This window comes from Podarcis gaigeae, assembly GCF_964106915.1.
Source record: "Podarcis gaigeae genome assembly, chromosome: 9".
NCBI lineage: Eukaryota > Metazoa > Chordata > Lepidosauria > Squamata > Lacertidae > Podarcis > Podarcis gaigeae.
Window position 1 is genome coordinate 79,388,718 of NC_139685.1, and position 24,516 is coordinate 79,413,233.

Here is a 24,516-nt window from a genome sequence, read left to right on the forward strand (position 1 = left end):
TGCACACAAAGGGCAGCATTGCAGGCTTCCAAAATTCCACCCTGGAAAACGTTTACCTGTGGAGTTCTCTGTTGAAAATCATACCAAATGCCTCGCTTTGAGAAAACGCTTTACCCACGGGGAAGAGACCACACCAATCTTACGGGGGGGGATATCCTTCTTTTCATCATATAACTGCACTGCATCTAGGCGAAGGAGAGTGAACAAGATCTTGCAGCAGTACATTTTAAGAGGGCTTGGAAAGCAGCAGGGAAGCGCGTTGGTGCAATCCTCATTCATTTCCGCGGAGACTGAGCAGGAGATGCTCTCAGTCGACCTCGGCATCAGTAAACAACAGGAGTCCGTGGTGAATCGGAAAGGGCAAGCGACCCAGAGAGCTCCCCGACGGATGCTCCTCAGAGGGAGGCAGCGCTCACTCTCATCCGCCTGCCTGAAGAGGCAGAGCGGACACTTTTGGCCGCGGAAACTAACTTTATCCGATAATGACTTCTGGAGTGGTTATTCTTGGCCTGTGATGCAGGAGGCTTCCTGGAGGCTCAGGCTGGATGCTCAGAGGCAGCACTGTTTGGAGCGACCCCGTTCACATGCCTGGCATACCTCAGCTGCTACGCTATATAATAAAAATACATACCGGATACCATCAAGTGTTAAAGAGATGTAACTCACTCCCAACAGCCCTCTCCCGGGCCAGATCTAAGAAACCCACGGAGGGCAAGGAGGTCAGAGTCCAAGGCAAGTTCAGGACACTCAGGTAAGGCATGTGACTAGACGGCACAGAATGAAAAATCTTATGCATAGTAACAAAAAACCCCCACACACAGTTTAAAAGGCCATAGATTAAATACCCAAAGGCCTGGGAGGAATGTTTTCGCCTGTCGTGTAACAAAGGTGCCAGGCAAACCTCCCTAGTGAGAGCACCCCACAAGCGAGGAGCCAGCACAGAAAAGGCCCTGTAAAAGACAAGCACATTTGCCAGTAATTCCAGCACTGTTGACAATTGTAAACATTGCCTTGCCCCACCCCTATAAAAATATTTGTCCTTGCTCAATGTTCAAGTCAATGTCACGTTTTTAAAAAACAACAACACAATTTTAATTGGTTATAAAACTGCTCTGGTAATTGGGAGGAGATGGAAGAGGTGGGATTGTGACTTCATGGCCACTGGCCAATAAGCCCTGCGCACCATGGGCTTCTGCTGCAATTTGGCACAACCAGTTTTCCCTGAGCTCCACCCTAGAGAGGAACAGATGTGCTTAAGCACAGCAGAGTGCAGCAACTGCCATTTGCATCTGTGTTTATTTGCACATAGCCTTAAGGAACTGTTTTCATCCAGCGCAGGAAGCAACTCTTTTTTTATGGGGCAAAGGAAAACCTTCCAATATTCCACAGCACAATTTATCCCACAAGTTGCTACCAGCTTCCACCTCCCAAACACACAAACAATGTCCTGTTTGGAAGGCGGAATGAACACTTGCCCAACACCGCTGAAAGCGGTCCAAAAATGGTGCAACATGTAGCACTCGGATCACCACAAAACAATTCTTTCAAGTGGCATCAGGGTTCGTGTTAACCAACATCGGCTGCCTTGGCCTGTTTGAAGAAATCCAGCACAATCCATGTGGTGCGAGCCGAGATGCGTTGAGTGTTCTCTCCACCACAACAGCCAGCATCTGCCAACAGCTGCTTATCATTGCCAGAAGCTAATTTCAGGGGGAGATGCAATCGTCCAAAGGAGAGAGCTGCCAACTGTTGATGACCAAAGGAAGCCTCCGCCTCGCCATAACTGCATTGCATGTAAGGAACTGTTCCTCTGTTCAGAGCCATCAATGGAAGAACTGTGTCCCTACGGAGCTCCAAAAACGCTTCTCCGCAAACGGTTCCAGTCCACGACAGGCAAACCTTCGCCTCAATTCAACGGGACATGCTGCTTTTGCCAACTTACTCCAGTTCTTGTGGAGCACCTGTGAAATGTCGCCTTCAAGTGGCTTTTGCCCCAGACTCCACAGGCTTCCATGGGATTCTAAAGCTAAAGGTTGGGGGGACTCTCTTGCCTGGATCGGAAAAGCACAATCCTTACAGTTCGGGCATCAAGCCTGCTGTGCTCGTCACAACTGTATATGTCACATTTCCCAGTTCAAGTCTGCACCACGGAATGAGGGGCTGTGTTGATTCACAGGCAGAGCTGGGAACGGGGACCAGACGCTCGTGCAATTAACCTTGAAGCAACAATACATTCTGCTCCTCAGTGAAGACCAACCCAGAGCCAACCAAGCAGCTGTCAGCCAGGGAAGAAGACAGCCAAACGTCTGCACAGACTCATCCTGATGCTGCCAGTGCTTCAGCATTTCTGGAAGAGATGGCATGGGCTGGGAGTCGGGGGCACTGGACCTCAGGGTCAAGACAGTTCGACAAGTCTGACATATTGATAACCGGAGGAATTGCAGGCAATGAAGCAGGTCGATGATTAGAGCACAGGCAACAGAAATCTCACTCAAGACAGCAAGTTTCCGGGCACAATTCAAAGTGTTGGTGCTGACCTTGAAAGCCCTAAATGGCCTCAGCCCAGTATACCTGAAGGAGCGTCTCCACCCCCATCATTCTGCTCGGACACTGAGGTCCAGCGCTGAGGGCCTTCTGGCGGTTCCCTCCCTGCAAGAAGTGAAGTTACAGGGAACCAGGCAGAGGGCCTTCTCGGTGGTGGTACCTGCCCTGTGGAACGCCCTCCCACCAGATGTCAAGGAAATAAACACCTATCTGACTTTTAGAAGACATCTGAAAACAGCCCTGTTTAGGGGAGCTTTTAATATTTGATGAATTACTCTATTTTAATATTTTGCTGGAAGACGCCCAGAGTAGCTGGGAAAACCCAGCCAGATGGGCAGGGTATAAATGATAACATTATATTGTTCTTATTCTTATTCTTATTCTTACTACTACTACTACTACTACTACTACTACTACTTGTGCCCAACATGTGACGCAGTAAAAAAGGCATACTTTGCTGAATAAACTGCATCCTCAAATAGCTGTACAGCAGAACCCTTCAGGTTGGTTCGGAGGCTGCTGTTTCTGGAGGGCCCATCACTGGACCCCCAGAAGGCCTGCTGTGACATGTTTGCCCAGCACTTTGAGGATAAAGTCACTTGCCTTTGAAACACTTGATGCTATGGATAAGGCAGTTCCTAGAGAAGTATCCAGTCTTTATCTTGCCCTGTTGGGAAGGACCAATTTCAGTTAACGTGGACTGATGACACAGCAAGGTGCTTGCAAGTAACAAGCCAAACTAAATATCCTCTCCATTCCTGGCCCTTATGGCTAATTAAATCTAGCCACCACAGTATGAGAAGTTGGAGGAAGGTGCAAATGATCTATTCCTATTTATTAATTTTTTGATTGCCTTCTACAAAACCATCTCAAGGCAAGGCACAATTCAAACAGCAAAGAACAAAAATAAATTCCTGTAATATCACCAGGTCAACCTGATCTTAAGCTGGCCACTGTGGAACACAGAAACGTCAACAGAAACTTCTACTGCAAAGCTATCAAATTGCAACTTAATAAAAATGGAAATTCTATTCATTTGTATCTGGAGAGAACAGTTTTCTGTATCACTACAGGTGCTCATATACTCAGCAATTTTAAGATGACTTTGTTATCAATTATTGCTGTTGCGAAGAGTTAATCTGCACACATTTAAATTCTAACTGAATTGCCACAGATTGCACCTTTTTCCTTTATGCCCAGGTCAACTGAGGATCACACTCCATACATCTAATAGTCTGCAAAAGATTGTGCCATAATAAAACTGGCTAGTCTTCTAAGGTGCTGCAAAGCTGTTCTTAGAGGGAAAAGCTATCTAGGCACTGGCAACAGCCTGTTCAGGTTATTGAAATGTGAACAACCAGCAGTTGCCTTTGACAATAGTTGAAGATCTTCAACTAAAGAGTGGCTAGCTAACAATCTGAATAAATGAATGAAGAGTCCAGCTCATGGTGTGGTTCTCCAAGAGGAAGCAAAAAGAGGCTGAATTCAAGGCTTCTTTGCCTTGATCACCTAAGCCAAGAAGGGAAACCATTCTGTTAACAAGAGATTTTTAGGAGGCTTGCTCACCTACTGATGAAAAAGCCACCGGAAGAAACAAGCCAACAATACAACGGCAAAACCAAAGTGTTCTCTTGCTTCTCGGTTACTGGGAAACAGCTTCAGCTGGACAGGGATTGCCTTTGCGGATGCATTCCCCGCCAGTCGGGCACCAAAAGACAAATGAAAGCTATTAGTACTTTCCACGAGCCCAACACAGAGCGACTTTTCCAGAAACATGGTTGCGTTCGTGGCCAAACATTAAATATTTCCATAAACAATCAAGCTTCTAACTGTTTGCATCAGGTAAACCCGGGTCATTTTAATAAGGCCAATTTAAATTCCAAGAGACAAAAGGCACTTCCTACATCTTTAATACCTGCAACAGTTTATGGGCTTTCTTGGGCTTGAAAGGATCGCCATGGTCTGTCTTTGATAGAGAAAGCCATTCTGGTGGGCTGGTCCATCAAAAGAGACTATGGAGAACACCTGGGTTATTAATGCACAATGGAAGAATCTATGGGTTGTATTCAACTAAGTACTACTCAGAGTAGACCCATGGAAATTAAGGAGCCTACGTTAGTCATGTCCATTAACTTGAATGAATTGATTATGAGTAGGACCAGCATTTGGGACACAGGTGGCACTGTGGTCTAAACCACTGAGCCTCTTAGGCTTGCCAAATCCCCGCAACGGGGTGAGCTCCCATTGTTCAGTCCCAGCTCCTGCCAACCTAGAAGTTTGAAAGCACACCAAAAATACAAGTAGATAAATAGGTACCGCTCCGGCGGGAAGGTAAACGGCGTTTCTGTGCTCTGTTCTGGTTTTGCCAGAAACGGCTCAGTCATGCTACCCACATGACCCAGAAAAATTGTCTGCAGACAAACGCCGTCTCCCGCAGCCTGTAAAGTGAGATGAGCGCTGCAACCCCAGAATGGCCAACAGAATCTGACAGGGAGCCAACTCTACTCGGGATCTGAAGCTGGCACCATCCTGGATTACTTTATGCTTACTTATTTAAAATCACTTACATACTGCTTAATATTTCAAAATTGACTAAGCAGTGATCATATGGGTAAGAGGATCATATGCACTATAATTCAAAACTCTGTGAGAAGGGCCAGCCACTTTCCCAGGACTCAAGAGAAACAAAAGCACTGCTCTGCCAAAGGTTCTCAATCCTGGAAATATAAAGTCTGGCCATCAAACCTTCCAGGGCTAGTTCTGAGGAAAATGGATTTGGGGGAAACATTTTTAAAGGCTATAGAAGCTATATATCCTGAACAATGAACAAATATTATTGTAAATAACATCATCTCTGAGGGATGCAAAGTTATGAAAGGAACCAGGCAAGGGTGCCACCTGTACCCATTGCTGTTTATTTTGATTTTGGATGCACTGACACAAAAGATAAGGAATAATGACAAAAAGAGGTATAAGTAAGTTAAAAACATATGCAGATGAAGTAGTTTTGGCATTGGAAAACCAGCGGTTTTGGAAGAAATAAAGGAGTTTGGTAACTTCGCAGGTATTTAACTAAACAAACAAAAAACAACAATGCTAGTCAAAAATATGGATGCTCAACTCATGAAAGATTTGGAAAGAATTAGTGGTATAAAGAGTGAAAATAAAGTAAAAATATCTGTGGATATAGTTAACTGTGAATAACCACAATATCTTTAATGATAATTACGCACGGGTTTGGAAATGAATTAGGAAAGATTTGCAAATTTGGAGTAAAATGCAATTGTCACTGTTGGGTAAAAGTTCTGCTATAAAAATGAATATACTCCCAAAGATGCTATTTCTGTTTCAAACAGTACCTATAATTAATGATATTTAAAATTTTAAGGACTGGCAGAAAGAAAACTGATTTCTGTTGATTCTTTGAAATCTTCGAAAGGAAAGCTTTTTCTTTGTTGTATCATTTTTGTTCAAGTTTTGTTGATGTGGAATCTTACCAGAAAAGCAAATAAATAAAAACATTTTTTTAAAAAAACAACACCCAACCTTCCAGTGCTAACACATTGGAGGCAGCCTGAGAATGGGCCTTTGCTATTATTACTTACTATTCACCGGTGAGACTAAAATCTAAGACTACCCCAAAGAAAATTGACACCATGCAAAACCTTGCAGGAACTAGTCCAAAACGAGCTCCTGGGGGAGAGCAGGACCAATGGTTCCTAGCCATCGTGGGCCTGACCCTCCCTCCATGGTTGGAGGCAGCATGCCGCAGAGGGCCAATTGAGGGGAACCACAAATGAACTTTAAGGGGGGGAATACGTGAGGAGCTCCTGTATTCTCATGCAGACTAAGGCCACCACCTCAAGAGTTGCAAGGCCACTGCTAAGGAAGTGGGATCCTGGTTTTCGTCCCCCAAAAGACTTGCCCAGTTTAACTCTTCTTATGCAAATGACTAAGTGGTCTGAACTGGTGAGTGTCTCTTTTCTAACTGAAGTTCAGAACCATTAAGAAGGTGGAACCATCCCCTTAGTAAATGTTTTGACTGTAATAAATGAAGCCCCTTCATGGATCACTGTCTTGTCGTGGCAAAGGGGCTTGAAGAACTCCAAAAAGCTGTGAGCCATGTCGTGCAGGGCCACCCAAGATGGACAGATCATGGCCGAGAGTTTAGACTAAATGTGATCCACCTGGAGAAGGAACTGGCAATCCACTCCAGCATTTTGCCAAGAAAACTCCATGGACATAAAAAAGGAGAAGCTTTGAGAAGAAAGCGAGAGTTTCCAAGGCATTCTCTGGTTCATGGGGTCACAGAGAGTCGAACAAGGCTAAGACGACTAAACAAAAATAAACCAAGAGCCAATTATCTATTCCCTGTCTCAGAATACTTGCATCAGAAATGTAGCTTCTCTGGCCATTGGTTCACACCACACTCCTTCTAAGGAAGAAGGCTGGATTATATTGGCCTCTAATGCCAATGGAAGTGTGAGGAGCTCCCACAGTCCCCCATCCAACCAGGGACACGGGGCAGTCACAAGCAACAGAAGGGACAGAAAAGGAGCCTCTCCTAACCAGGAGCTCCACAGTGGCATCCATGGCCATCTGCAAACCACAGGTGCTTCAAACATCAAAGGGAGACCACTCTGCTCGACATGGCACCCGCCTAGTGTTCATGGCTCAGCTCACCTGCTTCATTGCTGTCTCGCCAATTTTGTCCGAGTGCTTACGGATGCTCTCCAGGAAATCTTTGAGGTCGGACATGGAAACTTCCTTGATCTCTTCATGCAGTTTTGGAATGTTGTCCACCATGACCTTGCAAAAGCGATAATGGCTCACTTGAGGCAAGTGCAGGTGCTCCAGGTGCTCCAAAGTCTTCAGGGCAGGGTAGTGTCTGGAAGAGAAGACCAACGCTCATCAGAAGCAGGAAAGATCACTCAATTCCGCAGCTTCCCAGAAGATGGTGGTCAACTGGCAAAACTTTGGCCTTCTAAAACAAGAAACACCAGGGTCCCATACAGCTTCTATAGTTCAGCTGACACCCAAGCCTACTCACCCCACCCTTGTGTCTATCGGCCTACAAGTGGGAAGACAAACTGTATAAGTGCCCATGGCTCCTTCTTGGGAAAAGGCTCTGGTTAGCATATAGCCCACTTTGCCAGTGAAGAAGGGCCTGTCACTCACCACCATGATGGGACTTCTTGGATCGCCCACCCAAGCAACAAGAGCTATACAAAGTTAGGCAGAGCGGCAGCCTTGCTATCAGAACTAGGTTACAGAGGCAGAGGAGGAGCCCAGAGAGAAATGAAAGTTGCAAGTTAGAGAGAAGGAGCAAAGGCACTGACATCCTCGACCAGAAAGAGGGAGAGGGTTTCTGGACATAGAAAAGGGGAGGCAAGTCAGTGGAAGGATTCAAGGAGACACAAAAGGTGAACCTAGCAGCGGGCAGGACAGTGATTCTAGCCAATACATTTTGAGTCAAAGTGAAGCATATCATGATTGGGCAAAGAATAATTGCAAGCAGGGGACACAATCCAAGAGGACTCTCTTGCACAAACTTCCTTTATAACATGAGCACTGCACAAGCCCATTTATGATCCATTCTTTTTTGGAGAGATTTCCTCCGAAAGCAACCATTTCCCAGTTCTCCTGCTGGGCCAAGGCATGCAACAGTTCCTTGCTTGCTAGTCCTGACAGTTGGTGCACACAGGTGCATGCAGGTGGGTGAGAGCTGGAAAGCAGCTTGCATTTATTTAAGAGGCAATAGATTCCGCTTCTTACCAAACTTTTCAAACCCAGGGGTGAAATCAGTGGAGTTTCTGGGGGTCCTGAGAAAAGGTTTCAGGAGGAATGTAGCACATGCCAAAGATGTTTGGTCAGGACACTCTGGCGTTCACACCCCCTACCACTAAAAATGTGTCTAGTCAGAAAGTGTGCATGCCAGTTGAAAAATGCACACAGAGAACTGCTCAGATGTCCTTGTCTCCAAACAATGTTTGCATAATGTGCAACTGGAGGAAAGGGAAGTTGTTTTAACTGAAAATTGTAGAGGCCATCAAGAGCAAAAGTCAGTGTGCTGTTTACTCCAGGAATCCAGGCTCTGTTTGTGTTGCCATGAGGTTTAGGTAAAGCTATTTCCAATAAAATGCAGCTCCTCTGGAGAGAAAGCAAAGGTTACACGAGTAGCCAGACGTTAGGCCAGCAGAACAGACGCAGGCCAGGCTTGCTTCATCTCAAGACCCTGTTGTTTGAAGGATGACCAAAGGGACCTGTGGAGTTTGGCTACACTCGCCACCCAGGCCCCCCGACAGCCTGCCAGAGCAGCAAATGTTCTTCCCATTGACAGACATCTCAAGCCAGTGAGGAAATGTGGACCCAAACATGCCCCTGTCACCCACCCACCCGCCAGCCCTCGGAGCACAGCTCCCAAGCCAGGCCTCCCAGCTGTGCCCTGCTCAGCCTCTCAACAGCCGTGGCGCCTCGGCTCCTGCACTCATGAGAGGAGCCTGGAGGCCAACTCAACGTGGTGCCATCTTTCACCCCAAGGGACTTCCAGGATACCGTGCAGAGATGGATTAATGGCAGCAAAATACGCCTGAAAGACTAACAAAGGCTCAAGATGCTTCGTTTATGCTGCATCAGACCAAAATGGCTCTCCCCTTTGGAAGGCCGGGACGAGGCCTGTTGACACAAACCAGCTGCAAAGACAGGAGGAAGAGGCAGGAGAGTCCAAGGCATCTTTCAACTGTTAGAGAGACAGGTATTCAAACCAATTACCTGACCCCCATCTGGCTGAGCATAGGAGAAAAGAGCCTCCCATCTCACTGACAGCCAAGCAAGTCAGACAGTAGTCAAATATTCTCCAACCAAACCGGCCTTTCTGGAAAACCAGATTTTTTTTTGAGGGGGGGTGTGGATATTTCCCCTTGCAGCTTGCTTCACAGGTGTGAGGAGAATGAAGCTGGTACATCAACAGGGGAACTGATTAAGATATAAATTAGCACATGCGCTCTGCCTCAGTAGAAAGAAGGCAGAATAAGACCATTAAAAAGAGACTTAAAATGGGGGAAATGAAAGGTAGTATTATTAGAAGAAACCCTCAAATCCATCTCTACTTGATCATTTAGACATGAGGAGGAGGAAGAGGATGATGATGATGATTTATTACTTATACTCCGCCTGCAGCTACTCTGGCAGGCTTCCAACATAATATAAAAAACACAACAGAACACCAGACATTAAAAGCTGCCAGTGCAATGGTTTTATGCAAGACACTTGCCATGGGTATATTTAGAACGTGATTTGTGAGGATCATTGTCCAAATAGGTTAGGAGTGGGGGCATTACCCCTTCTGTATTGTAGTGGCCGAAGGAGGGGGAAAGGAACCAAAGGAAGTTCCCGCAGCCAATCAGAAGCCAGGGAAGCCCCTTTGGATGTTCAGCTTCCAAAAGAACGGTCGTAAACCAGAACAGTCACTTCCGGGTTTCGATCGTTCAGGAGCCAAAACGTTCGAGAACTAGGCTGTTTGAAAACCAAGGTATGACGTATATGCATCATGACAGCAAGGGACCCAGTCTGCTTTTGGCTGAACAGGACCAAGGGGCTTCCCAGAGGCAGGCAGGCATTCTGTGGGATGAAGCCAGGCGGCAGCAAGTTCCGCAGAGTGAGAGGCAAAAGCTGAGCCGTGGAGCACAATCCCCTGGGAAGTTCCCCGGCACAAGCAGCCCCACTGAAGCAAGAGGGAAGTGAGCGCCCAGTGGGGCTTGCTCTGGGTTGCAGGACGGGAACAGCATTTGGGTTTCCGGCCTCAGAGGCCAAAATGCCTTGAGCCGGCTGTGCCATTTGCTCTTCCGTTCTTGGGGTGTCTGCCCGTTTGTTTCAGTGAAGCTAAGACCTCCAGACAGACGCTGTCACATTTGTCAGGCCAGCCACCGTTATGAGCTTACCTTTTAGATTTCATTTGCTCTCTTAATTTGCTATCCATTTCCAGAACTAGAGCAGAGGAGACACAAGGATACAGAAGTCAGTAAGAGAAGAAATGGGGTGCTGGTGCCCTATCTAGAGCCATGCAGATGCTCTTTGCTTTGTCTCTCACCAGGAAGGCACTGCGTGAGCTTATCCACTGTGGCAGAAATATTGCGCTGCTGCAGCCGGCACTGTTTCAGCTCTTCCATCGCTCCCACCAGCTGCAAAAGAAACCTCCGTTTAACCACTAGCACTGCATTCCAAGTCAACTTCGCTCGCTGCATACCAAAGGCTCAAAGGCCGCAGGACCATTTCCTGTTCCATCCAACCAACCATTCAGGATCAAGGAACGATGAGGAAAACGGATCAGGGTATTCCTGGCCTATGTGGACTGTAGCTGTTGCTAGCAAGCATGGCCTACATGAGAAGTCGTTTCAAACATACAGGGCAGCAAAGGAGGAAATGCACTTCAGGCAGCTGCAGGTGGCAGAGGGAAGGTCACCAGCAAGGAACACGTCAGAGATGAGAGCAGAGAGGGGAGTGTGGGGCTGGGCCATGGAGCTTCTCACTCTGGGCTAACAAACTCTTCCCTGTAAGGCCTCCCAGAGAGTCTGAAATCTGGATGTTGGGCGTTCTTGTACAGATCTCACCAAGGAGGCATAGAAAATGCACGCAAGGGAATGTGCATCTTCCAGGTGGGAGAAATGGCAGGCAGGCAAGGAAATCACAGCACACAGTGACCTTCCACCTGGGAGTCACACGGTTTCCCTGGCACACAAGCCCAACATGTCTGGCACCAATGCAATGGTCAGGGCCCGCACCTGATGCTTTTTCTTTTTCCCCAACACTAGAACCCTGGGCTTACTTTTTTGCTTTCCATTTGCAGTTTTCTGTTGGTGTCCGTGACTTGATTCTGCAAAGAGAAAACCACATCGTTGTTTCAATTAGCACCTAGTTGAAAGTCTTGGGTGTCAGGCTGGAAAAAGAGGCTGCATGAACTGGAAGATGCTCCTTGGCTTAACGAGCCCACGTGAAATCTTGTCATGCAAACTGATCCCAGATACCGGGAAAAGTGAGCGTGGTTATGAAATGTCACCAAGGATTGGGAGATGTTTTAACAAAAGCAAGAGCATTGTGACACTTTATTCATGACCGACAACACACCTCTTTGCTGGGCACCAGGGTCACAGAAGAAGGCCTGAGATGCTCTTCAGCCTCCCCATGCTTCAGAGAGTACACACAAGGCAACCTAGAGGTCAAAAGCAACACAAATGCATCCTACCAAGGCATGCACAGGCCAGTTGAAATCCGTAGGTTTAGTGTGAAAAACTGATGGAAGAGGGCCAGTGAAATAGGCCTCTGAAGCAGCCCTAGTGAGCCTAGAAGTGAGGCTCCAACTGGAAGCCGCCAGCCCAGACCCAGCGCTGCAACACACTGCAGGCCACAGGTGGGAGCTTCTAGCATCTCAATCCCAATTCATCAGCACACAAAGGGAGAACTAAAACTTATGCTTCCCACGATCTGAAGAGGCAAAGGGAGGACTGAGTTTCTCCGACTACACACAGGAGCTACTCAGCCTGCTACAATATTGAACAATGGTGCTGGTAGCCAAAGGAAAAATGTGGAAGAAAATAACTTTTGGTCTCAGAAGTATGAATGGCTGCAAGGGGAGAGACTTCAACAGTCAAGCCTTGAAGCCAGGCATCTTATGATTAGACCGAATGGGGAGATGCAAGTTCGTCCCCTGACAGCTGCCACCAAACTCTCACAAGCCTCTCTAAGGAACCTACTATTTCCTTGGACAGGGCATGAATTCACAGACCTCCCTGGCATGGAATTTGTATAGGGGAGGCTGATATAGTGGAGCTTCAAAGCCCCCCCATTCACTGGCTCTCCCAGGATCAATGAGCTTTGATGCTCTACTGTATCTGGGCATGGGAGACACCATTTGCAACTCAACCAAAACACCCGCTCAAGCTTGCAGCTCAAGGGTTTGCTGCCCTGAGCCAAACAACTGCACCTCCTTGTTCTTGTGGCATAAATTTCAAAACACTTTGTGCACCAAACGCACCAGAGATCAGTGTTATTTGCAGAACGAAGTTCTACTTTACTGCCCCACTTTTAAGGCAGCCACAGCTATTACTCAAGAGTAAATAGCAAGCAGTAATCCTGCATACCAGCATCCAACCCAAGACTGGCGCATTCTCTGCTGTTCCACTTGCGGTTCGCCTTCAGACCAGCACACGTAGGTTGCTGCCTCCTCTAAGGAGCTCATTGCTAAGCTCTGCCCACAGTGATGGATCCCATTCCTTACCTTGAGCTTTTGGGCTTCTGCCCTGACTTTCAAGAATTCAGTGATGGCATCCACAAAGCCCTGGTAATGGAAGTTGCACATCTTCTCGATTTCACGGTCGTGATTCCGGATGCGAGCGTCGAGTTTCTCCATGAAGCGCCCATGCTCCTCACCATCGTAGACAGACCTGGATGGAACGCAAGGGGATTGGGCAGAAAGACCCCTTCAGAATCCATTCTCAGTCACTGAACTTCACTAAATTAATCTGAAGGAGAGCTGAGGGTGGGGAGGAAGGGGAGAAAGGATGCACCGCAACACCTTGCAATTTTACTGCAAGAGAAAGTGTATGATTTCCACCACAACAAGATCTGCCGTTCGGGTTTTTCCCCACCTCACTTCCCTCGTCACAGAAGTGCAAGGAATTACTCAAGAGACAGGAGTGAAGTGGTCTCAATTATTTAGAAGAAAATAGGAATTATTTAAAAAATGTCTGCAGCAATTTATTTAAAGGTTTATATCTTGGCTTTTAATCTAACAGTGATCAAGGTGGATGACAGCAGAGTGAAATACACACAGAGAGATAGTACTAAGGTCATCACATGGCGATTCACAAATAATCTTTCCATCTGCTATGAGCAGCAACCATTCAGAAAAGAGAAGCTGCCAGAGGACCGTTTAGGAAGCGAGAGTCAACACCGCATCTGCATGGCTGACTTTGCCACCTGCTTGCTCAGCCGCAGAATGCTGAATGGGAGGGCATGGAAGGGAGGGAGGGGTGGGAAGCCAAAGAATAAGAGGAGAACAGTCCGAGGATCTGGAACACAGCATCCAGAGCCAGCAACGTGATGAGAGAAGAAGCTGGTAGGCGGACAAGAACATCCTTGGTGCAAAGCTGGACTGCGAGGTCTCAGCATCCACATTGAAATGGAGCACCCGATGAGCAGACGCAGAACAAGCAAGCAGCCACTCAAGCAACAGGTGTTCTCCTCCTTCTTCTTCCCCTGCAACTCCCCCCCTCCCCCCAAATCCTAGGGGACTCTTTGGAGCAGATGGGGGGCATGCAGGGGGCTGGAGGGCAGAGAAAGGAAACTGGAAATCCTGTTGCACAACTGCCCTGAGACCTCCAGGTACTGCATAGGGCGGTATATAAATTCAATAAATAAACAACAACAACAACAACAGGGCAAACAGCTCTGGATGCCCTACAGTGTGAGGCAACAGAAGAAATGTGCTCTCTTCTTGAATTCTGATTTATTATCTTATACTCCAACACTTCGGTTTAGGATTGACACTGCTTAAGCTTTCTCTGCAGTTCGGAATGCAGCTGCTCCTCTGCCTCCCCTCACAACCAGTACAAATCCCATGCGCACTTACCTGGGAGCAAGTCCCACTGAACTTACCCTCTGTAAAGACATGTATTGGAGTGCCCTGCCTAAACAAGGTGGTACCTTGGTTTACGAACTTAATCCATTCCGGAAGTCCATTCTTAAACCAAAGCGTTCTTAAACCAAAGGCATGCTTTCCCATAGCAGCGGGGGACTCAATTTACAAATGAAACACACTCAACAGGAAGCGAAACGTGTTCTGTTTTCAAGCTAAAGTTCACAAACCAAAACACCTACTTCCAGGTTTGCAGCATTCTTAATCGAAGTTGTTCATAAACTAAGCTGTTCTTAAACCAAAGTACCACTGTACTGGGGACTTGTCCCATTATCACTCTATCTTACATCTCCCAGTACCAAATACAACTCTGAACAGCACGATGCAAAGCCAAAAACCACTAGCAGATCCCCAAGCAGCTTCCTGACTAAAGATGTAAGATTTAACAGAACTACAGTGGTACCTCTGGTTACAAACTTAATTCGTTCCGGAGGTCCATTCTTAAGCTGAAACTGTTCTTATCCCAAGGCGCGCTTTCGCTAATGGGGCCTGCCTCTGGCGTGCAATTTCCGTTCGCATCCTGGGGCAAAGTTCGCAACCAGAAGCAGCTACTTCTGGGTTAGCGGAGCTCGTAACCTGAAGCGTTCGTAACCAGAGGTACCACTGTAGTAAAGCCATAAAAATGGCACCTCCATTTCACATTCCCACTCCCACAAAAGGTTTGGGGGAAATTAAAATACAGTATATGCATAGCTTGTTTTATCATCATCTACCATAAAACATTTCTGCTGCAAGGACATGAACAATTCTTGTGGCACCTTCAAGTTTCATTGTGGAACAAGCTTTCCTACGTCTGGGCTCCAGTGGATGGCAGCTTATGCCTGGATAAAATTTGTTAGTCTGTAAGGTGCTGTAAGCCTCTTTGTTGCTTTTGCTAATATTCTTAGCTTTCGCCAGTTAGGAAAATATGGGATGGGGTGCAGGGTGGGGATAAAACGAGAAGATGAAAATGGAAACCATCAACATTGTAGTAAAATTTTATCATCTGGTCTTAGACACAGTATGTAGACCTCAGCATTTTCATGTACAAAGGGAGGAAACTTGTTTTTTTATACAGGGGGGAAACTAAAAACAAGCACTCTTGTAATTACTGAAAGGTGATAAATCTGGATATTAGTATGTCTTCATTAGACACAGGCTGCAGCCTGGTGCATTACAGCTCTCATCTGAAACTTGCAATGTGCCTTTTTTTAAGAAAGGAGAGCCTGCCATCTAGCGACCGCTTGGGTTAGTCCTAATACACAACTCTCTTCATCGCAAGCTTGCACTGGGGTGAGATAGGCTGAGGGAGAGGAAGCCAATGGAGAGAAGGCATATCCCTCCCATTCGTGAAAAGCTGCCACATAGCTCAGCCACAGCACCAGCCCACAAGAATTCTTAAAGCTGGTCCACGCACTCTCTCCGCAGATGCCTTAGGATCTGAACCCTGGAAATAAAGTGATTCCACATTGCATTGTCTTATTGCATATACAGAGGAACCTCTGGTTGCGAACGGGATCCATTCCGGAGGCCCGTTTGCAACCTGAAAAGAACACAACCCACGTCTGCGCGTGTGTGCGTCGTGATTCACCACTTTTGCACATGCGCGTAACGTCATTTAGAGCATGTGCCGCGTCTGCGCGTTTGCGCGCAGCAAAACCTGGGAGTAACCCTTTCCGGTACTTCCGGGTCGCTGCGGGACGCAACCTGAAGCAAACATAACATGAGGTATGACTGTACATGGCCACAAACCAGGAGGCAAAAGCAGCTCTGACATGTCCCCGCCTGACCATCCTGCTCACGGGATGCTGGGGTCCCAACTGACAAGTCAGGCAATGCAGCGGCCCTGTTTATGGAAGTTTTTAATGTTTGATGCTGTATTGTCTTTTTGATATTCAGTTGGAGGCCGCCCAGAGTGGCGGGGGAAGCCCAGCCAGATGGGTGGGGTATAAAGTTGTTATTATTATTATTATTATTATTATTATTATTATTATTACTACAGGGAATTACTCACATGCAACCCACTGCAGGTCCCTTTCAGGAGTAGCCCAAGGAGCGAGCCAGGACATGGCAGCATGAGCCACAATCACAGGATCCCTGTGCAGGATCAGACCAACTCCCCCTGCCCCCAGGTGGTTATATGGATGACACATAATTCTCTTCTATAATCTATTTAAAGCCCCTTGGAAGACATGCAGAATGCCAAGGGACTTTTTGGTCACCAGAAAGTGTGATGAGCATGCGCTGCAGCCACTCTGCCTAAGCCGGAGGGTCCGCTGACAGGTGCAGGTCCAAATGGGACCCCTTTGCTTGTTGGCCACTTTGCTGGCCCTAAATGAGGAGCTCCCAACTGAAATCCATTTAGGCAGGAGGAGCCGGCAGCAGGGAAAACAGAGGACCCCAGGAATTCACATGCCGGGACAGCCTGATCACTTTCTGGGGCACGGAAACGTCTCGCTTTTTGGTTTCAATTAATAAATGGAACAAAAGCCTGGACTTCAATTTAAAAAGGCAAAATATGCCACGATGGTTTTTAACCTTCAGACATTTTCTTCTCATTAAGTGACATAAAAGCATTAGCATTTTGTTTATTAGAAGAAGTTAAAAATAAAGTGGAACAAAAAGCGAGCTGCTTGCTTAATGCACAAGTATGCAAACAGTCACAGCGTGGGCTGGGAGAGGTCAGCAAGAGTTTGGATGCCCCAAACCTGCCCCCCCCCCCCCCAGCACCAAGAGCGGGAAGGGAAACGCTCCGTTCTTCATAGAGCAGAGAGCACCGGCAATCCCAGATGAAACAGGCCACTCTATTGATCTACAGAGCTCCATCCATGAGCACAAAGGAGATGCGGGAGGAGGTTCCCAGCCATAGGGCAACAAATGCAGAGTCTAGAGGGAGCTGGGAACCTTCAAACAGCTGCAGATGGTGGAGCTGGAGAATCACTGAAGGAGACATGTCAGAAGGAAACAGCAGAGTAGGCATGGAAGGCTTTAGAAGTACAGAAGAGGTGTTTCTGCTGGGTCCTGAGCTGTACAGGAAACCAACACGGCAATTTAAAGAAGGGCATGGCAAGCCCCCCCTAGGAAAGTTGAGGGGGCTGTTACTAGGACCACTGCTAAGCCAGTTGGCTGCACTGAAATGTTCTAAGGCGCAAGAATAGAAAAGACCCTTCTACGCAGCACAGTTCAGTGATAAGAGTGAAGGGTTCAGAGACCCCAGCCTCAGGGAACAGGATGAGGAGGTTGTGGCCTTGTTGGGGCTTCATGGGGCAAAGCCAGGAAGCGGGCGGTTGGTGGAGGATAGCGAGGAATGGACAAGACTGCCTGCCAACAGCATCATCTTCTGGTTTTAACCACTGTGACCCCAGGCCCCTGCTTTTGCTAATCTCAAAGGGGGAAAGAATATATACAATCTTCGCACTCACTTTCTGGGGTCAGCCGGCTACGTGCAACTTAAACTGTGGCTGTGTACCTGCAGCCACAACCGTACTGTTCTCAATTAGTGACAGATAATCCGAATTGCATATGCTTTGGGACTTTGCTGCCAGTCTTCCTTATGGGATTTTCTTAGCATATTGTTAAAGAATTGAAGTAGAAAAAAGGGCTCCCATCACTCGCTTGACATCTTTCACCTTCACCTTACTACTGGCCATTATCAAAACCAATAGCCCAACTGGTTATTACGGGAACCCACAATCCACCAGGGGCTCAAGAGGGCCAAGAAGGCCAGATCTCAACATTCATGCATGGGATACAAACCAGTTTTGGCTGCAGCAAACACAGTCTGCCTGCAGAAATGGACAAGCCAGCAAGCAGACACAAGCAAAGAGCAATTGGCGTGAGCCCGTGTTAGAAACTCAGATGTATAAGCTACGTGCCAAATGGCTCTTTAAACCAGGGTTACAGTCACCAAAACGGAATGTCTACTTGCCATTTGGGGGCCAGACAGTTCAAAGGTCTTATTTTTCAATATGACTTTTTGGTTCCTAACAGATAGCACTCTACAGGATGTGTTGCTAGTATGTGAAAACAGGCAAGATCCAATTATCCCCAGGCATGCATGATGGGGGAGATGTCAGGCACCATTCTGGTGCCCAAGTATCTTCACCTGGTTGCAAGTGGCCAATAGCCAGGTGCAAAATGCGCCTGGCCAATTTCGAACACCGCCAATGAGCCGCTTTCAGAGCATGCGCATGAATAATAGCATTTTTAGGTCAACGTAAGATGCAAACTTCATCTAAACAGGCAGGGAAAATCCACAGGATGTGTGGGCTTCAGCCAGTGAACCCCAAGATGACCATCTCCACCGCTAACATTTTCCATTCCATATATGCCTAGAGGCTTTGAGCCTGGACCCCTGGCTGACCAGGGAAAAGAAACTGTGAAGCCTCTGCTAAAGGCCAAGCCAATTAGAAGGAATAAGCTCAGCTACCCTGGAGCTGCCGAGTGCCAGCAGATCCAGACCCACCTCCATCAGAAAGGAAATAAAGAACAATGCCTCCAATTTAAGCTACAGGAGAGCATTTTTGGTTTCAACGTTCTTATTAGGGAACATGCCTTTTGTCATCTGGGGCTACAAGAGAAAGATGGTTTTTTGGGGGGTGGGGGAGCTCGCATATGGCCTCAGCGAGTGCCAGGAAATGCAAGGAGCAACCCAGAAGGCAGGCAAGCCAGCCCTGCTCCAGCCAGCACAGATCCCCCCAACTGAGAACTATGGAGAGGGAACTGGCCACAAGCGACACTTTTCGCTTCCCTCCTTGTGGAGGACACAATGGAAACAATTCCCCCCAGAACAAAAGCGGTGCGTCAGCAAGCAAGCCCGCCTCTCCCAGGCCCTTTCAAGTTGGAAGGACAGTTGATTCGCACCATGTGTAGGGTTGATGCGAACAAGCCCTACACCCAGGCGAGATAGATTTTAGCCCCTCCAAGCTGGTTGATATTAAGGGAGGGAGTGAATCATCTTTATGATGCGCTGTAAACAAAACACACTGGCCGTCACAACGGGAGGCATCCAGCAGTGCGCCGCAGCGGGGCTCGGAGCCGCTTGAAAGTGTTCGTGCCGTGTGGGCCATCGCTGGGAAAAGTGTTGCGCTCTAATGAGAGGCAGGCTCCGATGGAGGCGGCTGGGGTGTCCTTCACTCATTTCCGCTTTCCCTCGCATGGTGTTCCAGCACGGCCAGGCCTTCAGGAGGAACAGCGCAGGTGGCCAAAGAACCACTGCCCACAACACAGGCTCCCCAGACCCGTGGGGCAGCCAGCATGGAAAAAGCTGGCCTGCGTGAGCTGGAAGCAGCCAGAACCGTGTGGGATCTGGCCCACCCACCTACCCATTTAGGTGAAAGGATCCGCATTTAATCCCCTCTCTGTCTTTCTCTCTCTCACACATATACACACCAACCTATGTAATCCAAACCAGGAGGCATCACAAACTGAGTAGAAGCAATTCAAGTTCCGCTACCCTAAGGTGCTTGCGGAACAAATCTTTCCATATGACTCAAGGAAGCCATGAAAAGAACGACTTACCAGTAGCCCCCAAGTTCTGTGGCCGTTGAATTATATATGTATGTATGTATGTATGTATGTATGTATGTATGTATGTATACCCTGCCCATCTGGCTGGGCTTCCCCAGCCACTCTGGGCAGCTTCCAACAAAATATTAAAATACAGCAATCCATCAAACATTAAAAGCTTCCCTAAACAGGGCTCTCAGAGAGGGCACCGCCAGAAGGCCCTTGGAGCTGGACCTCAGTGTCCGAGTAGAACGATGGGGGTGGAGACGCTCCTTCAGGTATATTGGACAGAGGCCGTTTAGGGCTTTCAAGGTCAGCACCAACACTTTGAATTGTGCTCAGAAATGTACTGGGAGCCAGTGTAGGTCTTTCAAGACCGTGTTATGTGGTCTCGGCGGCCACTCACAGTCACCAGTCTAGCTGCTGCTTTCTGGATTAGTTGTAGTTTCCGGGTCACCTTCAAATGTAGCCCCACAGAGAGTGCACTGCAGTAGTCCAGGCAAGTGATAACCAGAGTATGCACCACTCTGGCGAGACAGTCTGTGGGCAGGTAGGGTCTCAGCCTGCGTACCAAATGCAGCTGGTAAACAGCTGCCCTGGACACAGAATTGACCTGTGCCTCCATGGACAGCTGTGAGTCCAAAATGACTCCCAGGCTGCGCACCTGGTCCTCCAGGGGCACAGTTACCCTGTTCAGGACCAGGGAGTCCTCCACACCTGCCCACCTCCTGTCCCCCAAAAACAGTACTTCTGTCTTGTCAGGATTCAGCCTCAATCTGTTAGCCGCCATCCATCCTCCAACCGCCTCCAGACACTCACACAGGATCTTCACCACCTTCACTGGTTCTGGTTAAACCCAGAGCCTAAAACAGGACCCATCAACAAGGCCTTCCCAAAAGCAATTTTGGGCGGGTGCAATTTCCACCTGGCAATCTAATCCCCAGGGGGGAAAATGGGCCAGGGGACCAAATCATCAGGTGAAGAAAATTCCCTTCTGATCCATCCTCATGTGTTTGAACTGGAGCACCGGAGGAAGAGACGGAAGGTCAGAGTGGGAAGCAGTGGGGAAGTGGGGTGAGCGAGGTTGGGAAGCATGCCTGAACTTCCCGCCATGTCCTGCTACTAAGAAGGGTGGAGCCCTTCATTCATCAGCCCTCCAGGTGTCAACTCACACAAAACAAAGTGGTTTTTATGTTACTGTCACCGAAAACTGAAAAGTCTTCCTTGCACTCAGTTCTACAGCACCCATTGCATTTTCCAGGAATCACCACCCACATCTCATCAGCCCAAGTTTTCTAAGAGCTAAAGGGCTGAAACTTTCAGAGTTTGGTTCTTTTGAAACGTGGCCATTTCTCCCTGGGTACCCGTGAAGGCTGCAGCCTAAGTGGCTTTGTTGCACACTGCCCATGCTGCTACAGGGTGATGCCGCCTGGTCCATTTGCTTGTGCCAAGGGAGTGACGTCTTAGCACAAGGGAGGGAGGAGAGGGAAATTAAGGAATGGGAGAATGAGAGACAAGAACAGTACCATGGGCATAATCCACGGGGAACACCTCCTGATCAAGCCCCACTGAAGAGTTGCATAGCAGCACAACCTCAATGCGTCCCCTGCAGAGGATGCGAGCTTCTGAACTATTCATAAGGTCACCCTGAGCTTGGCCTACATAAGCCACAAACGACAGACAGAACCGTCTGTAATAGCCATTGTTAAAACATTTAAGGCTTCGTTAATTACTCGAATTAACTTTAGCCGCAAAATCCACAACTAGAAAAATCCACAACAAGGAAAAGTTGCTAATGAGCCCTAATTATCCTCTTGCCCTTCAATTTACAGCCCCAGCAAGACACACAGCAGACTGAAGTAGCCCAGAAGCAAACTGGCACGCCTCCATGTTTAAAACAATCGCTCAGCTCTTCCCTTCAGAAGCCTAGTTAAGGCACATTGACTGTACAGATCACCCTCTCCCTCTGCCAAGCAGGCACAGCTGGCTTAACCCCAGAGACTGCAAACTAGAATATCTTAAATGGTCCAATGCCCAGATACCGAGATAGCACTGTGAGCAAGACATGACTTCCCAGAACCGCAACACTGCCTGGAGGCTACCCTGTGTGGGCCTGCTCAAGGAGGGCAGCTCAACGACAGCCCTGGCATAATCCCTCTCCTTCCCCAGATCACTTCTCTGCAGCTCTCACTGGGCCCAGATTGGAAGGGAAACAGTTTCTGCAGACCAGAGGGCTCTGTTCTTCTACTCAATAGGGACTGCATCCTTCCTCCAGGCTAAGGAGCCGGCCGCCAATTTGCTGAAACACTACTATTGATTAATGGTACAGCATCGCCAGTGTAGAGGGCGGGAGGGAAGGGTATATAAATCTTCCAAATTAATTTAAGCAAGTTAGCAGAACACTGGAACTGCCAGCAACGAGGAATGCAAGAAAGAGGGCCACCAAATCCCAAGCGATGGAATGCGAAGCAAGTACAGAACCTTTGCCAAGAATGTTCACCTTCCTGCCAGAGAACATATGGAGGATGTAAGAAAAGCCCTATGAGATATAAGGCATTAAAGGCAGTGCTTTTTTGCATTGTCGGTCTTTAGTGTTTTTAGCAAGGCACTCTTTGATTCTTTATTTTGCATCCTTTATTGCCTGCTTGTCTGTTCAAAGAACACATAGAAGGGGGAAGTGAGCGCAGATCCCCCAAGAGGAGAGATCTAAGCAAGCCTGTCTAAGACGATGAATGCAGCACTGCAGGTGAGTTTAGGTCAAGGCAACATGCAGAAGCAAAGTACAGCACTGTTGCTCAAGTAATGTGGAAAGGCACCAGGACACCGCTGCCAGGAATAACCGTTCTCTAGGCGAGGTACAAGGAGCTACAGAAGGGACATTCTGAAATTACATTGCCATCTAGTGCTGCAAAGAATAAATTACTTCCATTTTAAGCCCCTCCACACCCAACACTGCGGCCAACATTTTGCTAGTTTTTCCAAAGGGACCTGGAAGGCCTCACCCTGACCTGAGCACAAGAGAAACGGAAGCCAAGCCCGTTCGTCAGATCCAGGTCATAGGTGCGCACAGATTTCAGAGCAGGCACAGACCCACAAGGAGGGCAGCTTGAATGGTAGCACATTTCCTCATAAAGTGGAAGGAGGCTTCTGAGCTACAGAAGCACCATTAAAGCACCAAGAAGTGGGACAAGAGGCAGCAGCTGGACGTTTTAACTGTAATAAAAGCATTTGATGTACCCCTAGGCGAGCTGTGTCCTAAAGACTGCAAAGTGTGTGGATCCAAGCAGCCTTTTTCACAGAAGCAGAGCACTGAACATGTGCCCGGCCTGCTTTGCCATCACAGCAGACCCTCAAGACAACACTTCTGCCACCAGACACAGCTTCAGCTACCTGCCCCAGGGTGGGGATATCTGCAATTTAAGGCATCCCTCAGCTGCTTGAAACTTTCCAGTTTTATATTCCCAGATTTTAAACTCATTGCTTCCAATGTTATCCATGGCATGTAGTCTAAGCAGGCTGCTCTCTTTGCAAAGGCCTTTTCAATACATATTTGCAGTTGATTCACATGTTTATGCTCTGCTTTTTAAAGCCTAAATCTAAACCATCTACAGAGAAGAAAACAGCATTAAAATAAAAAATCAGTTTAGGAAAGGCTACAGCTGCTCTACCACCCTAAAATGGTAAAAGCACTTTTGGGCACTGCTGGGACAATCCAGGAGGAGCAACAGATCAAAGAGACATCCATGCAGCGCTCCTTGGTCTCCAAGGAAATGCAATGCCATCCAAAACTAGTACTCCTGTCTTGCCCGAATTAAGCTTCAGAACAGCCACTGCCTGTCTAGGATCAGAAGTGGAAAGAGTGTGTGCTCAGCGGACACTAATGATACCACAGTCAACCTCACCTAACCGTCTCCCCACACAACACTCTGGCCTGCAAACACACACACACACACACACACCCTTCGCAGAACAGTGTCTTCCTCACCACCACCCGGGCACGTCCCAGGAAGGCAAGGCAGAAGAGTATCACAGTTGCTTATATCAAGAGATGCAGAGAGAGTGAGGAGAACCAAACAGGGACACCAGGGATGCTCTGGGGTCCTTTTCAGCACCCATTCCATCCAGGCCTTGCCTAACTCCAGCTAGGATAAGACATGAACAAAGTGAGGAGGGAGGCTTTACCGAACATCACTCTTCAGTCAGGCATCTGGGGCAAGCAGTGGGAGGCAGAAAACCCTAAGCTGGAGACCCTAACAGATCAGCCGTCCCCAGCCTGGCGCCCACGTCATCCCCAACTATGGATCGTGCTGGGCTGGGCCTGAGAAAAAATGGAGTTCAAGACAACAGGGGAACACCAGGGTCGGGGAAAGCTAGAAGTGACTGCTAAGCCAATGCTCCAATTTGTGCCTCTTAAGCCTAGCAAGCAGTTACTGGAACACCCCTTCATATTCAGTTTATTCCAGTTCATGCTCTTCCTCAGCCGCTGATTAAATTCAAAGGAACTGGCAAACGAAAAGCTTCACAGCAAATGCATCCATTGGCCTTTAGATGGCAGCAAAGCCACACTTTTCTTCTGAAATCCAGCATTCCTAAACCAAGATGCTCCAAGCTTTTCCTCTGTGCTTTCTCTTTCACACTACTCTTCACAGTAATCCGAAAAACTCTGATGAACAAGTCTAGCTAGTGGCCTGGATTTATGTAGTTGCTAAAAGGCCAAGTAGTTAAGTTTTGGGCCTCTGGGTAGTCCTCACACGTTTCTACTTAAAACTCAGTGTGCACAATTAAGCAGAGGG

The 24,516-nt window shown here is 47.8% G+C and overlaps 1 protein-coding gene across 3 annotated transcripts in view; it reads right to left on the reverse strand.

Annotated features, from left to right (window-relative positions):
- The window catches only part of EXOC6B (exocyst complex component 6B), a 220,723-nt gene that overhangs the window by 180,400 nt on the left and 15,807 nt on the right, over positions 1–24,516 (reverse strand). For 2 of the 3 annotated variants that reach the window (XR_014568506.1, XM_083757097.1), the window contains exons 2-6: positions 12,818–12,983; positions 11,369–11,416; positions 10,634–10,724; positions 10,485–10,530; positions 7,228–7,432 (exon numbers count right to left, since the gene is read on the reverse strand). Coding sequence is in view for 2 of the 3 variants with exons in the window: in XM_083757097.1 (XP_083613223.1) it covers positions 7,228–7,432; positions 10,485–10,530; positions 10,634–10,724; positions 11,369–11,416; positions 12,818–12,983 (556 nt within the window). In the remaining variant the exon portion in view is untranslated. Of the gene's footprint in view, positions 1–7,227; positions 7,433–10,484; positions 10,531–10,633; positions 10,725–11,357; positions 11,417–12,817; positions 12,984–24,516 lie in introns of those variants that run through there. The other variant, XM_083757098.1, reaches the window with a different exon arrangement.